The sequence below is a fragment of the Monodelphis domestica genome, chromosome 4 (genome assembly GCF_027887165.1).
Source record: "Monodelphis domestica isolate mMonDom1 chromosome 4, mMonDom1.pri, whole genome shotgun sequence".
Lineage (NCBI taxonomy): Eukaryota > Metazoa > Chordata > Mammalia > Didelphimorphia > Didelphidae > Monodelphis > Monodelphis domestica.
The window spans coordinates 362,632,440-362,648,024 of record NC_077230.1 but is presented as its reverse complement, the minus strand read 5'-3'; the positions used below and the strand labels follow the sequence as shown (position 1 = coordinate 362,648,024).

Here is a 15,585-nt window from a genome sequence, read left to right as displayed (position 1 = left end):
CCTGTATTTTACCCTAAACATATACCTTTGTAAAAATTGGACAAAAAACTTGTATTGATAAATTGATGTGCTTGTATTGTGAAGTTTGAGAATTTGATACTTTTTTTTGATGTCTTACCCATTGCCTATCATTTTATAAACCTATTTACTTTATTTTGAGAAAATCATTTGCACTCCCACTGTACTCACACTCATGTCTAAGTTAAGAAAGACTGGATCTCAAATTGTGAGTAAGAAACCTTTAGATTCTACCTCTCCTTAAGTGACATTAATTGTAATAGATATATTTTTTATTGTCACTAATTGTAAGATATTTAATTTTGATTTTTAGAATATTTTTGTAATCAGTATTTGAAGACTTTTTGATTTTCCACTAGCATACATTTAGTATGTCCTTTAGTATGTCCATTAGCTCTAAATGTAGCTACCTGCCCAAAAGCCTTAGACTGTGGAAAACTGCCATTGGCTCTTTAAATATTATGGGACTTTGCTTTGTGACTATGCCTGATTCAAGGAAAAAGGATCAAAAAGGAACACAGACTTCATCTGCATAGTGCCAAAAGAGCACAGACTTAACCTGAATAGTGCCAAAAGAGCACACAGGTCAAAAAGAAACCAATCCAGGTGGGACTGATCTTGTGAATCACTTTATATCAAGTACCTAACAATTGGTTCTTCTGGCTCCCCTATCCCTGAGAAATGAAGAATGATCAGAACAGGGAATGCTATTTCCCATTTGCTGCTGAAAATCTAGTCCCCTTTTCTATCTTTTATGCTGTGGCAGTTTACTATGGTCCTAGCTGCTGAGTAAGTAAGTGCATGGTTGCTATTACAGACTTATAGGATATAAATTGCTTTAATCAGGCCATTATTCAAGGACCTATTGTGATTTTGTTTTTCCTTATTTAGAATTGTTACATATAAAATTTGAAATTGAATATTTAGAATTTTCATCCAGTAGTTATTTGGTTTTTTTGTGATATTTTTTCTGATGTTTTTTAATTGGCAATGATTCATATACCTCATATATCAGTCATATATCCCTGTGTGATTTCAATGTTTCTTTATATCCTTCTCAGGGGGGGAATGTGTTTTATTTTGTATGAAAAGTTTAAGTTATTTTAAGGGTAAGAAATTTGCTGCCTCCCAGAATCCAAAGACTGAATTCCTTGTGGAAGATGCCATGGAGATGCCCATGGAGACCACATGCTGTTCCAGGAGATCCTGCGCAAACCAGATGTGCAGAATTGAACTTTGGGGGGCAAAAGTCATTTGTTTTGTTAAAATTGCATTTATTTTATATGTACTCTGTTGTGCAAAAGCAGACTGCCCCCTAAATGGTTTTGTTCTTGTTTCTCTTTTGTTTATCCCCATGTTGTTGTATTTTCCCCATGTAAAATTGTATGTATGTTAGTTTGTTATGTTTGTTGTGATCCATTGAGGATATTAGTCTCCCAAAGGATCACAGAGGGAAATTGTGGGTTTTAAACTGCATCCTGGCTGGGGACTGCATTTCCCAGCATGCCCCAGGGTTCTCTCCCTCCTATTTCCTGGCATGGGATTGGTCCTGAGTTGGACCAATACCATGCTATGGAGGGGCTATGCCCACCCACCCACCTTCTTCTGAGCAGAATTAGTCTATATAAGAACCAATCCTGTACCTAGGGTGACTCTTGCTCTTTCTAGAAATGAGGGTAGTGAATGGGGATAGAAGTAGTGACAGTGGTTAGTTAATTTCAGCTTGAGGAAACTCACTTTGCCTTTTGTTTAAATAAAGGTTTAAAAGATTGGAGTGAGAAAGGAGTTTTTCTTTTAGCTTTTTTCTACAGGGGCAAAATGAAGAACCTGAGAAACAATATGGGAGAGAATGAATTTTAAGCAGTGAAAAAAGAGAAGTCAGGGAAGGGAAATGAAACCAATAAAATACAATCTACTTGACCACAGAGACTATTTCCAAAGGGTTTGGGGGGATTTTTGAGATGAGATAACACAGGTAATGCACCTAAAAACCTTAAAGCACTATATAAATCCCATAGCCTAGGGCAGGCGCAGGCATAGAGTAAACATTTTTAAAAGGCTTGCTCTTCATTCTAGAACCCAATTTATAGTTATGCTAAGAGAACAACTAAAATGTGCATATTCCAGAGCTTTCACTGCTAAGGAAGTCAATAACAAAAACAAAGATTCTATTCCAAAATAAATATAGATCTCAGATATAGATAGACCATATCTAGATAAATAAATAGTATCTATATTATATCTATGAACATATAGCATAGATATTTATAATTATATATAATATAGACAATATCTATAAAGTATACATATCTGTATATGTATAGATACTATCTATATATGTTTGTGTATATGTATCAGCACTTTTTGTATTAGCAAAGAAATGGAAACAAAGTATATTAATGTGCTTTATAAAACAATGAATTCTGAATAAGGAGAAACATGAGGAAGACATAGAAATCAATCCACACAAGGTGAAGTAAGCAGAACCAAGACAAAATGCCTAGGACTATGTCAAGGAAACAATGAAAACTGAATGCCATGAAGTTATAGTGACTAAATCTGGCCCAAATGATGAGACATGAGAAGTCACCTCCCTTCCTACTTGACAGAGGTAGGGGAACCAAGCAGAGCTAATAATATTCGACTTAGTTCGTTTGTGGATTAATTTTTCTAACCTTTTGTTTTCTTAATTCTTTGTTATACGAGATGGCTTTCCAGAAGCCAGGCATTCAGGGTATATTGGGATGTAAAAACAAAAGACAGCCAGCTAAAATGTGTTTTTTTTAAAGCATGTTGAATGAATGCCCAGAGTTAGAACCGTCCACAGAATCACAGACTGTCAGCAGTAGAAAAGCCAACAGAGAGAGAAGTCCAACTTCTGCCTCTTCCTTCCTTCTTTTGCCTATCTCCAATTTATCCTGTGGTGCATGGCTTTTTTTTTTTTTTACAGTTTTACAAATGTTGTTTCTCCCATTAGGTTGTAGGTGCCTTGAGGGCGGAGACTATCTTTTGCCCTCTTCTGTATCCTCGGAGTTTAACACAGTTCCTGACACAGAGTGGGAGCTTAATTACTATTTATTCACTGACTACAGATGGGAAAAACTGAGGTCCAGACTGGGGAATAATCTGCCTAAGGTCCAGCCCAAAGCTCCTGCCTCCCTGGTCAAGAAGTCTTCCTCAGCACAGAGCGTCAAAGTCAATGATGATGAATACGATCGCCATTATTTACATAGCGCTTCCGAGTTTTTGCATTTAGATGCAGAAAGGGGGTAGAGTTCAAGGTCGTTCTGGAGGAGAATTAAATATTTGAACTCATTCCCTAACACTTTTGAAAAGGAGCTCCTGAAGTTCTATCGATGTGCTCGACCATCCTCCGCGCCTGCCCGGCAGCCACACTCGATTAGCTGAGCCTGAGCTAATATGGCCGCGCCCTTGTGAGCGGTCTTCTTGCTGCTGGGTTTGTTTGGCGGCTCAAGGCCGCAGGGGACCGTAATGCTGAGGGCGGCACGAAGAGCGCTACCGTGGGTCAGAGCTGAGGCCCGGGCCCTGGTATGCGGGCCGGCTGCCGGAGCAGCCGCTGGGCCTCAGCTCACCCTGCGGCCTCTGGGTGAGGAGGACTAGGAGAAATCAGGCGGTGGGGTCGTAGAGAAAGAGGGTGGCAGAGACAGGAAAGAAGGGACGGAGAAGGATGAGAGGACCGGGCGGGCTGGGAGGTGCATGAGGAAGGACCTGGAAAGAAATCGGGCGGCGGAGCCAGAGAGAAAAACGAGAGAAATTAGGCTGTGGGGCCTGGGAGGAAAATGGGTTTGAAGTGCGACAATGAAGAAGGGCCAGCAAAGAAATTAGACCGAGGGACCAGTGAAGAAAGTGGAGAGAAACCAGGCGGCGAGGAGAGATCAGGGAGGAAAACGAGACACAGCTGGTGGGTAGACATGCGAATTTTTGAGTAAAAAAGAAATCAAGCTGACTGAGTTTGGGCTTTTAGGGACTATTTCCAACCCCCTCCCCCTTCTCATCTTTCCCTTTCTAGGAAATGGCCTCCTCCTCCAGGCAGTCCGAAACTATGCAGATAAGAAACCAGGTTAGTGACCCTTAGTTGGGCTACTGGCCAGCCAGGGCTGCAGCTGACCGAGGAACTGAATGAAAAAGCCCTGATGCTAGAGACTTTAAGGGAGCCTGTGGGCATCCTAGCAAAGGGGAAAAGAGAGGGACTTATTCTCCCCATAGTTTGTGTGTATCTTAACTCCAAAGGATTGTTGCACCTCCAGCCCTTGGTAAGGACCAAGTCCTATCCTATATCACTCTCCAACTCAGGAAAGCTTTCCATTCACCCAGTTCTAAGGCTTTCCCTCTGACACCATCCTGTTTAGAGTTGTTTTCCTATTGACTTCCCTTTTAGACTGGGAGCCCCCTAAAGGCAGGGACTGTTTTTTCTCTTTCTTGTATTCCCTACACTTAGAACCTGACACCCAATTGATATGTAACAAATGTTTATTGATTAATTTAAGAGGTGTATATATAAATTAGAATTCTGGAACTTTAGCACTAGAAAAGGCCTTAATTTCCTAACATCATTTAGGCCAATCACAGCCACTGCCACTTCCCAATTTTGCACATGAATAAGCTAAGTCTCAAGACTAAAAGATGCCCAAACTTTTCAAATCCAGTGATCTCCTTGGCCCCCAAGTATCCCTAGGCACTGTTGGGGTTTACTGGGGACAGATGGGTAAGGATAAGAATTGATCTTCCATGATTTCTTTTTGTGACTGCCTTAGTAACCCAGTCCAGCCAGATGGATGATCTGCCTTCATCCATGCTGCTAAAAGATTATCAGAACGTCCCAGGAATTGACAGGTATGTATGTCATGATCTGGAGGTAGAATGCAGGGGAAAGAAGTGGGGAGAGCCAATTGTTTTGAAGAACTGGATCACCCATATCACCAAATGGCTTTTCAATAGTTGAATAGGAAGTAGTAGAATGGAGCTTCTTAGTAAGGATCAAGGTAATCAGAAAGCAAGAAAAGTGATCTGGTGAGATAAAGGTATTGGCCATTCCCTTTCAGTCATTCATATCCCATTCAGTCATATCACAAGTAGGAAAAAAATGATCTGAGCTTTTTAAGTATTTTAGGATTACCTATATTCTGGTTAATACTGAAATTCTGCCTGCTCTGTGACAGGACAGCCTGTTTCCTGCTTACTTATCACAATAGATCATTCTACCCAGTCCCTCTAAGAGCACCATCTTTCACAATTCTTCTAATTCTTGGAGAGAAGATCATTTTCTCCAAAGAGGTTACTCTTCTGCTTTGGAAAGAGATTCCAGGTTATTCCAGACTAACTCAAAATGTAGAGCTCCCTCCCACCATATCCATTCTGAGGTTCTGTACCATTGTGGTCTCCCTGCAGGATTGATGATATTGTGAAAAGACTCTTATCCCTGGAAATGGCCAATCAGGTGAGTGTCTTCTCACCTCCTTCAAGCACTTTTTTTCCTCTGCTGTCTTCTTATCAACACACATCTGTGACTTATTTTCAGAACAGGGTGTACCATAGTTGTCTGCAATGTTTTCTTTGTGTTATTTATTTCCCCTGGCTCTAAACTCAAATGTAGATATGTTGAACACTAAGTGTAATTTGCTTTCAAATTATTGGCATTGTTGAGCAGAATTATTTAAGGGAGTTCTCTGGGTTCATTTGTTTCAGAAGAGGAGTTGGTTAGTGGAAGCACTTAGGAAGCATGGGTTCTGGTGTTGACCCTGCTATTTACTTTGTGACCTTAGATAAGCCCCAACTCTCTGTTTCCTGATCTATAAATCAAGTAGAATAGGATCACGGTTCATAGATGTAGAGCTGAAAAGACCCTCAGAGATCAGGTAGTCTAACCCCTGTACAAAGAAGTTTGAAATAGTAGCCTGGGATATACAATGATTCACTTATAGTCACATACTAAAGTGGCAGACCCAGAGTTCAAAGCAAGATCCTCCAATACCAAAACCAGTGCTGCTACTCTACTGCACTTCTTCCCCAGTCACTTCTCTCACAAGGTTGTGAGAAACAAATGAGGCCACAGTTAAAAGGTATTTCATATACTACAAAATCCCTATATGAAATGTCAGCTGATTTGTAATTGTAACTTATGGGAGGGAAACACAGGTCCTTCTAGTGATGAAGATGACACCCATCATCTCCCATGCTTCCTCTCCTCAGTGTGATGTCAGGCTCATGTCCTCCATCTTTCACCAAAATATTTATTAAGGTTCTGCCTCAGACACAGTTCTTCCTGGCTCTAAGGCCAGCTACTTCCCCACTAACCTTACTGCCTCTGACAAACATTGGCTGTGTAACCTTCAGCAAATCACTTTAACCTCATAGTGCCCTAGGTTGGAGGTGTCAAACTTGAGACCCACAACACTCTTTAATTATAGCCAGAACCAGATTAAAATATAATTTAAAAATACTTAACAAAATGAATCAAATATAGATAAGATTATATTTTAAAGTTAAGACATTATGCATCCTATTGGTGATTTTTATGTACATTTCATGGCCTCCCTCTTTGAGTTGACCCCACTGCTCTCATAAGACTTTTAACCCTTATCTTCCATCTTATAATCAATACTGTGTATTTGTTCCAAGGGAGAAGAGTAGTAAGGGTTAGGCAGTGGGCATTAAGTGACTTGCCCAGTCACACAGCTAGGAAGCCTCTGTCTAAAGACAGATTTGAACCCAGGACCTCCCACCTCTAGACCTGGTTCTCAATTCACTGAGCCAGCTAACTCCATACCTCCACCTCCAAACCCCCAGGAATATTCTTAAGATTATAAATTTTAGAGACGGCACCATCAAGAACTCCCAGTCTCCATCTTTATGTACTCTGGTTGCTTTTTACTGAACTTCCTTGGAGTCGGTCCTCTTTAATTCCTGGGGGGGCAGTGCTGTGACCTTCTCTAAGACAGTTCTCCACTGTAGCGTCCCAAGAAGTGTGAGAACATGGGCAATGGTTGGGGGAAGGGAATGAAATGTGTTTTAAGGATGAAAGGGCTCAGACCATACAGCAGAATATTTTTTGTTTGTTCCTCCATTAGAAGGAGAAGATGAAGATAAAGACTGAGCAGCTGCTAAACAAGATGTTGATAAATCCAGAAGACACCAAATCACTGGAAGCTCGAGGTTGGTCAGAGGGCAAATAGGGGGCAGGGACATGAAATGACCTACCTTCCAGTACAGGTTTTAGGGCCCTATTCAACACAGGTGGTTATGGGAGTTGAAATCTGGCTTGGGCAAGGAAGAAAGAGCTGAGTGACCAAGAAAAATGAAAATTATGTTCTGTTCCTAAAACTACCAGAACAACATTTGTTAGCCTGCTGTGCTGTGGGTATCACTATTTCTCATCTAGTAAAAAAGTGATGAAGAGCCTAAGGCTTCAAACAAATAATCTTAATACTCTTAGGTAGAAGCTGTTATCAAGGTTAGTAAAAAAAAAAACAATTGAGGAAGATGAAAATAAAAATCACTGGCCAGAAGTTAAAAGCATTCAGCCAAGAAGTTCTCTGAGGTGTAAGCTCCTTGCCAAAGTCCTAAAAACTACTTTTTTTAACTCTTCTTGAGGAGAGGACTCACTGTTAAATTCTAGATCAATCCTCCAGGGGTAAAGGTAATCCAAAATGCCCCAAATCTTCCCCACCACCACCTCATTTCCTTCAGGGATTTCATCAACTCCTACAGATTCAATTATCTCAATACAGATGATTTTCATGTCTATTTATCCAGCCTTTATCTCTCTTCCTGACCATCAATCTCACCTCTCTAACTGCTTGTTGGACATCTAGAGCTGAATGTCCCATAGAAATTAACATATCCAAAACTCATTATCTTTTCCCAAAGTTCTCCCTCTTCAGAACTTCCCTTTTCTGATGGAAGGCACCATTATCTTCTTAGATACTCAGGTTCATAATCTAGCTGTCATCCTTGACTCTTCACTCTTTCCCTCTACTTCCACCCTATTTCCAGTCTGTTTGAAGGCTGGTCAGTTTTACCTTTTGGACATTGCTAGAATATAGTCTTGTCTTTCTTTTGTTGTTGCCACTGACCTGGTAAAGTTACCATTACTAAACCCTTGAGTTATTTCAATAACCATCTGATAGGTTTCCCTGCCTCAAGTCTGCCCACTCAGATGCCAGAGTGAGCTTCCTTAAGAACAAATCTGATTTGGGGCAATTGGGTGGCTCAGTAGGTTGAGAGCCAGGCTAGAGGTGGGAGGTCCTAGGTTCAAATCTGACCTCAAACACTTCCTAGCTGTGTGACCCTGGACCTGTTACTTAACCTCCATTGCCTAGTCCTTACATAGTATTGATTCTAAGGTGAAAGGTAAGAGTTAAAAAAGGAGGGAGAACAAGTCTGACTATCTCACCCCACTTATTCAGTAAATTATAGTTACTCTGTATATGGTCACTCCAGATCAATTAGAAAATCTCCTGTGTCGTCCTTAAAGTTCTCCATCCTCTGCCCCCCCTGCCCTCCCCAGTGACCCCTTGTCCTGTCTTATACTTACTGTTCTCCCCTCAACATACTTTATGATCAGTGATGGTAGCTTCCTTGCTATTCCCCTTATACCAGACACCTGCCCTCAACATTTTTACCAGCTCTCCCTCACACCAGGAACTCTTCCTCTCATCAGCTTTTGGCTCCTCTGGCTTTCTTCCAGTTTCAACGAAAATCTTGCCTTCTGCTGGAAGACTTTTTCCATCTCTTCTACTCCTAGTGGCATCCCTTTAAGATTACCTTCCACTTACACTTTATATATCTTGTTTTCTATAAAGTTTGCTTATATGTTTTCTCCCCCATTATAATATGAGCTACTTGAGGGCAGGGACTATTTTGAACTTTCTTTGTCTTCCCCTGTACCTGGCACATAGTAGGTGCTTAATAAGTTATTGTTGATTGACTGTGGAATGCAGCTGTTCCCTCTGGTATATTGAGAGCATTAAGAGGTGGGAGAGATGCCTGACTCTCACTTACCCCATTTTACCAGTATCCTTGCCAATAAGTGCTCTGTGCCTTGAACCAGTAATCCTCCAAGTGGGGTCCAAAACCTTGTCATAGAGTTATAGAAATGGAAAGTTGGAAGATGCCTCAGAAGACTCCTATGCCAACCCTTCCCCAACAGGAATCTGCAATTCCATATCTGACACATGCTCAGCTACCCTCTGCTTGAACCCTTCTTATGAGGAAAGCCCACTTCCTCTTAAAGCAGTCCATTCCATTTTGGACAACTCCACTTGTTAGGAAACTTTGTCTCACACCAAAACTAAATTTATACTTTGCAGCTTCTATCTGTTGCTCCACATTGTGCCCTCTGGGGCCAAAAAAAGGGCAAATTTAATCCCTCTTCCACATGGCAATCTTCCATGTAACCAAAGGCGGCCACCATATTTATCACCCTCCCCCCAAACCTCCAATTTCCCCAGTCTTTTCTTCTCCAAGCTAAACATCCTTAATTCCTTCATCTATTGTTCATATGACATGGACCCATGATCCTTAAAATCCTTCATAACATAGCTCAGCATTGTCGAAGGCATGATACAAGTGCAGAACTGGCACTCAGGAAGCTGCTCTGTTCCCCCTCTTCCCAGGACATTTTTTGCTTGCCCCACCCCTCTGTCCAACCACTTAAAGCAAGTACTTTCTCCTTCTGCTCTCTGGGGTAATTCAGAGAGTTCATAGGCAGCTTGAAGTTGCAGTTTGGGCACTCCAACTTCACCAACGCTGACCTAGCTCTTTCTTATTTTTCCAGTCTTCTTACACCTTATTTCTCAGTATGTACCCTTCAATCCAATGCACTGGCCTCCTGGCTTCCATCTCTTTTCCAGGCATTCTTCCTTACTGTCCCCCATGCTTAGGACATTCTCCTCCCTCCACTCTGATTACTGACCTCTCTGGCTTCCTTTAGGTTCCAACTAAATTCCCACTTTATAGAGGAAGCCTTCCCCAACCCTTCAATTCCAGTGCCTTCCCTCTGTTAATCATGTCTTATTTGTCCTATGTATAGCTGTGCTTTGTATATATTTATTTGCATGTTGTTTCCCCCATTAGATTATAAGCTCCTTGAGGGAAAGGAACTATCTTTTGACATCTTTGATTCCCCAACCCTTCGCACAGTGCCTGGCACAGATAGTAGGTGCTTAGTAAATGTTAGTTGGTTGGTTACCCAACTTTCACTGGATACTCCAGCTTATCAATGTCTTTCCTAAAATCTTGACTCCCAAAACTGAACTGAATAGTAGAGCTGGTATGACCTGATTAGGGTAAAGAACAGTGAAACTGTTGTATGGTCTCCCCTGTGGTCAGTGCTGGCAGTAGGTCAGAGCTTATATTTTTGTTGCTGGGGGAACCTGATCATTAATAATTGGTTTGGAATCTAGTTAGTTTATCAGTAAGAACCACCCCACTTCCCTATCCATTTTGGCATACTTTCTGAATTGAGTGAACTTGGGATAAAAGAGAATGGATGATCTTTGGGGCCTTTTGTCTTATTTAAGTGAGCCAGGGACCAAACAGCTTTAGGACCTCCTATCTTCTCAGCTGTACTATTTACTATGTATGTAATCTTAAACAAATCCTTTACCCTCTCTAGATTGTAAATGTCTCATATATAAAAGGATGATGATCTCTAAGGCCCCTTTAAGTTATTAGTCTATGCTCTATGCTCCAGCATTCCTCCCAGGTCTCACATTATGTTCTAAGGCCTTGCCCAGCCCTGAAATGCTGTTTTAAGGCCTCTCCCAACTCTGATTCTCCATGTTCTAAGAGTCTTCTCAGCTCTGATATTGCTATGTTTTAAGGTTCCTTCTAATTTGGATTTTATTCTGTTGCTCTTTAAGTTTCCTCCCCTCTTTGGACACAGTCTCCTATATAAAATTAAGGAATTGGATTTGAGTATTTGTAAGATCTTTTCCAACTCCAACATCCCACCATCTCCCACCACCCTGGTTTTCATCCCCTCTCCTGCCCTACCTAGGCACTGGGCTGTTTATTACAGTTTCCTTTTCACTCAGGTCACCCAAACTTTGTTACTTCCTCTCCTGTCCTTTGGTCAGTTTCTTTTTATCAAATGATGAGTTTTTAAATACCAAAGAGACCCATATAAAAAGTTTGGAGGGCCTTCTTCTAGAACCTTCTGGCCTTGCTTGGAGAAGGTGGCCTCAGTTTTCCCTACTCTCTAGCAATTCTGCCTGTGTGGTCCGAGCTCTGCTCTGATGGCAGTAGAACCACTCCACCTTCCCTTACTTTGCTGCTACAGTACAACTCTCAGGACTGATAGGAAAATATCAATTAATTCAGCAGATATTTCCTAAGTACATACCATGTGCCCCATTTCTGTATTGTTGATGAGGTACCAACAGGGTAAGTAATTAATTCCTGCCAAGAACAAAATACACTAGAGCTCATGAACCAACTGTGAGATGCTTTTAGCCATTTTGGGAGAGTCATGATTTAAGGGAACTAACTAGTCCTTAAGCCAGTCCTACTCCCAACCTCTTTTCACCCAAGAGAGCTTAGTTTAGTTCTAATTTTGAAAAAGCAATGTGTCATGAGTCAGTCTTGAGAGAGGCTCTTTAGCTAATGGTTTCTCATCAAGGAGCCACTGTTTAAGGGCCTCTTCTCTGCGCCATCTTCTGCTTTTCCTGCCCTAACTCTGAAATAGCAACATCATGTACCCACAGAAATGAAGCAAGAACTTGAGGAAGGATGTGCAAGGGGGCGGGGGCAGCGGAGGTGATTAGCCACCTTGACATGTTCCTGAGAATAGAGTGGGAACTGACAAATGGGTGGAATTATCAGCTCTGGAAAGGGGAGTGATTTATTTGTCCAGGGTCCTATATCAGTCTCCCACCAGGACCTCAAGCTGAGGTCTCCTGACTTACAGACCACACCCCACCCTACCTTCCTATCCAAAAGGCTTGCCAGAGCCTTTGGGATCAGACCACAAGCACCTTGCAAAATATTAGTAATTGACCAGCACTGGACCACTGACCTCTGATACAGACTAGCTTCATGACCTTGGGCAAGTCACTGAATTCTCAGTGCTCCAGCCAACCCTCTAAGGCTATAAGACATTTAGAGGTACTGGTAGTGAATCCTCTGAGGGAGCTTCCACAGGATTCCATCTCTGAAGATGATAGGTTAAGTGGATATAAATTACCCAAGTTTAGACTCCTTTGATCTCTGTGGTTACCCTGAACTCTATCAATAAACACTTATTAAGTGCTAAATGCTGGAGATACAAAAAGAGGCCTAAATCAGCCCCTGCCCTCCAGGAGTTTACAGTCTAATAATGGCAGATTATGTGCAAACAACTTTATACAAATAAGTGATATGCAGGATAAAAAAATAGAGAAAGATACTGGAATTGAGAGGGGTTGGGGGAGGCTTCCTGTAGAAGATGGGACTGTTTAAAGGAAGCCGGGGAGTTGAGTGGTTGGAGAGGAGGAGGGAGAGCATTCCAGATAGGGGGAATGCTTTTGAGGATTCCTAGAGGAGAGAGAGATGGAGTATCTTCTATCCAGGACAATTATTTAATCTCCCCAGTCTCATTTTCTTAATCTGTAAAATGGGAAGACTGGCACAGAACAGCCTGGAGGCTGTTTTTACTAGATCCAGGGTACCTGCCCTGAATAAAGTGATTCCTGGGTTCTGGCTGCTTGCTGACCTGACCTCTTGTGGTTTGGTATTATAGTTACAAGACTGACAGTCAAGATCCACAACTATGAGGAACACATGCAGAAACACCGCAAGGTGAGCTATCCCCCTCCTGTCCCTATGTCCTTTCCATTCCTCCCCATGGAGAGGTGGCAGCACCTGGAGTCAACTGGTCCCAGTCCAGACTCCACTTTTATTTGTTGGGAGGTGGGGAGTGGAGGTTTCTCATGAAACATTTATTGGTGTACTGGTAGGGGAAATGTTTTTATTGACATCTGAAGTAAACTGGATATAAAATTTTGGATAGCTTGATTTTACCATATTATGCATAAAGATACATGCCTTTGTTTGAAAATGAATATTTTTCTATGGTATCCAATAGGATTTTTGCCTAGATATCAGCCTGCTTATTAGACAGATACTCAGAAATTAACTGAGTTTTCCCATAAACCAAACTAAAAGAGATTTTGTGTATGATTATCAAACATAACTGATATTAAATATCCTTAAAGTGCTACTGGATTGTTTGTCATTTTGTGCTAATTAAGTTGACACTAGGTGGCACTAGTCAGCACACTGGCTGTGTGAACACAGGACAATTATTCACTCTCTCTGAGCCTCATTTTCTTAATCTGTAAAATGGGAAAACTAGCACAGAAAGGATGTACCTCCAAAAATTATGAGGTTTAGTGAAATAGATTAGGTGGCACACCTTTTGCAAACCTTCAAGCTTCAGTGACAGCTATTGATATTCTGTTCACCAGGGAGAATCCCTATCACAAGGGTAGGCTGAGGCCCAGATCTTGACTTCAGAGGCAGCAAGGCAAAGTAGAAAGTAAGCAGGATCTAGAGTCCAGGGACAAGGATTAGAATCCAAGCTTTTCTGGTTAACTTGCTAGGTTACCTTGGACAAATCATTTAATATCTCTGGACCTCAGTTCCTCATATTTAAAATCAAGAGATAGATTAGATGACCTCTGAAGTCCCTCTACCTTTACATTGTTGATTCTGAAAATCCCATTGGCCAAGGGAAAGCTAGGTGATTTAGTGAATAGAGCACCAGACCTGGAGTCAAGAGGATCTAGGTTCAACTTTCCCCTTGGACACTTCCCAATTGTGTGACCCTGGGCAAGTCACTTAATCCCAGTTGCCTAGCCCTTTCTGCCCATATTCAGTATCTATTCTAAAAATCCAAGATTAGGGGTTATTTTTTGTTTTGTTTTGTTTTAATCCAATTGATTACAATTCTTGAGTCTCCTTACCTCTGCAGCAGTGAGGCAATGGGTAGGTCTTTAGCTCCTTTAAGCTTATATCTAAGCTTGTAAATAAAGAATCTAGAGCTTACCCACCAAGAATTCATGCATTCAGCAACCATTTATTAAGTGCCAGACAATGGACTAGGTACTGGAGATAGGAGAGCAAAACCAGAATGAGAACCTTACAATCTACTAGGATGGGGAAGGATACTTAAGAAACCAACCACCACATTTGTAAGGAAGAGGCTTCATTGTTCAGTCACATCTCAAGATCCCTATGTAGAATAATGGCAGCCTAAGGCATGAGACCATCCGGAAAATCTTGGTGTTCATAGGCCAGCCTTCCCTTGCTGCCCTTGACAGTTGTCAGTTCACTAATTCAATGCTTCTATAGGACAAGGCTCATAAGCGATGGCTGCTTATGTCCATTGACCAAAGAAAGAAACTACTCAAAAAACTTCGGCAGACGAACTTTGAGGTGTTTGAGAAGATATGTAAAGATCTGAACATTGAGTACACAATTCCCCCTCGATATAACCAGCCTACACACCGACGGTGGATGGCTAAGAAGGCTTTTTGTATTAAGGTAAGAATCAGAAGCTAATTTATCTGAGCTGGTATGAGATGGGTTAGAGGAATATGGTGCTAACTTGTTAGTGTGTCTAGTAGCACCATGGAATAGCCTTCGTGAACTGAATTCAGTTTTGATGATTCTATTTTTTGTCTTTGCTATTTTTTAAATTAAAAACACTTACCTTCCATCTTGGAATCAGTACTCTGTATTGGTTCCAAGGCAGAAGAGTGATAAGGGCTAGGCAATGTGGGTTAAGTGACTTGCCCAGGGTCACACAGCTGGGAAGTGTCTGAGGCCAGATTTGAACCTAGGACCTCCCATCTCTAGGCCTGGCTCTCAATCCACTGAGCTACCTAGCTGCCCCCTCATCTTTACTATTAAAATAATGTTTGACCTGCCAGAGAGGTAGCAGGTGGCTACTACTCAGGGAAAGAGAACAGGGCTTCGAAGACTTCAATTAGGGGAAGGTGCCCTATGGAGAAAATATGAATTCTAGGGATCTGAATTGAATGTTATCTTCAAGTATTCATAGGGCTGTCACATCAAAGAGAGATAGATTAGATTTCTGCTTAGCCTCTGGAGAAAGCCTTAGGATGAAGAGAAAGGGAATTAGAGGAAGGCAGATTTTGACTTGATAAAAGGAAAAAGCTTTCTACCATCAATGGGATAGACTACTTCAAATAGTGTTAAAGGTTCTTTGGAGGTGTTCAAGTAGAGACTGAATAATGAATTGGGCCAGAATGGAATTTCCATATTGGGACCTCTTCCTCTTGACCAAGATTCATCCAAATTCTGTTTAGACACTGCCATTGAGGAGGTTTTATTTACCTACAATCCAGGAATATTTCCTCTCATTTCTTCCAATAGGTTTTCCAAGAAAAACAGAAGCTGAAGAAGCTGAAGAAGCAAGAAGCAGAACTAAAGAATAAAGAAACAAAGAAGCCAAAGAGTCAGGAATCTTTAGTTTGATGGCCTAGTAGAAGTTGGCCTGCTAATCTTGGGGCACTTTAATAAAAAAAATAAATTAAATTAAAA

At 41.4% G+C, this 15,585-nt stretch overlaps 1 protein-coding gene across 2 annotated transcripts; it reads left to right on the top strand.

Annotated features, from left to right (window-relative positions):
- Positions 1-3,398: 3,398 nt before the first annotated feature.
- Positions 3,399-15,585, top strand: MRPS15 (mitochondrial ribosomal protein S15). 2 transcript variants are annotated; one of them, XM_007492813.3, is made up of 8 exons: positions 3,399-3,625; positions 4,049-4,099; positions 4,794-4,872; positions 5,428-5,476; positions 7,107-7,191; positions 12,758-12,816; positions 14,371-14,562; positions 15,418-15,585. In XM_007492813.3, exons 1-8 carry the CDS (start codon positions 3,511-3,513, stop codon positions 15,517-15,519), a joined length of 732 nt encoding a protein of 243 aa, XP_007492875.1. In that variant the 5' UTR covers positions 3,399-3,510; the 3' UTR covers positions 15,520-15,585. The 2 variants fall into 2 exon arrangements, with proteins under 2 accessions (XP_007492875.1, XP_007492876.1); XM_007492814.3 differs by lacking the exon at positions 14,371-14,562 and having other exon boundaries at positions 3,403-3,625.

Bases quoted from the DNA above. Each gene is read 5' to 3' on its own strand.
- MRPS15 (XM_007492813.3), top strand. From the start codon at position 3,511: ATGCTGAGGGCGGCACGAAGAGCGCTACCGTGGGTCAGAGCTGAGGCC. The intron at 4,873-5,427 runs GTATGTATGTCA...GTCTCCCTGCAG, and splicing joins AACGTCCCAGGAATTGACAG to GATTGATGATATTGTGAAAA. The intron at 7,192-12,757 runs GTTGGTCAGAGG...TTGGTATTATAG, and splicing joins CAAATCACTGGAAGCTCGAG to TTACAAGACTGACAGTCAAG.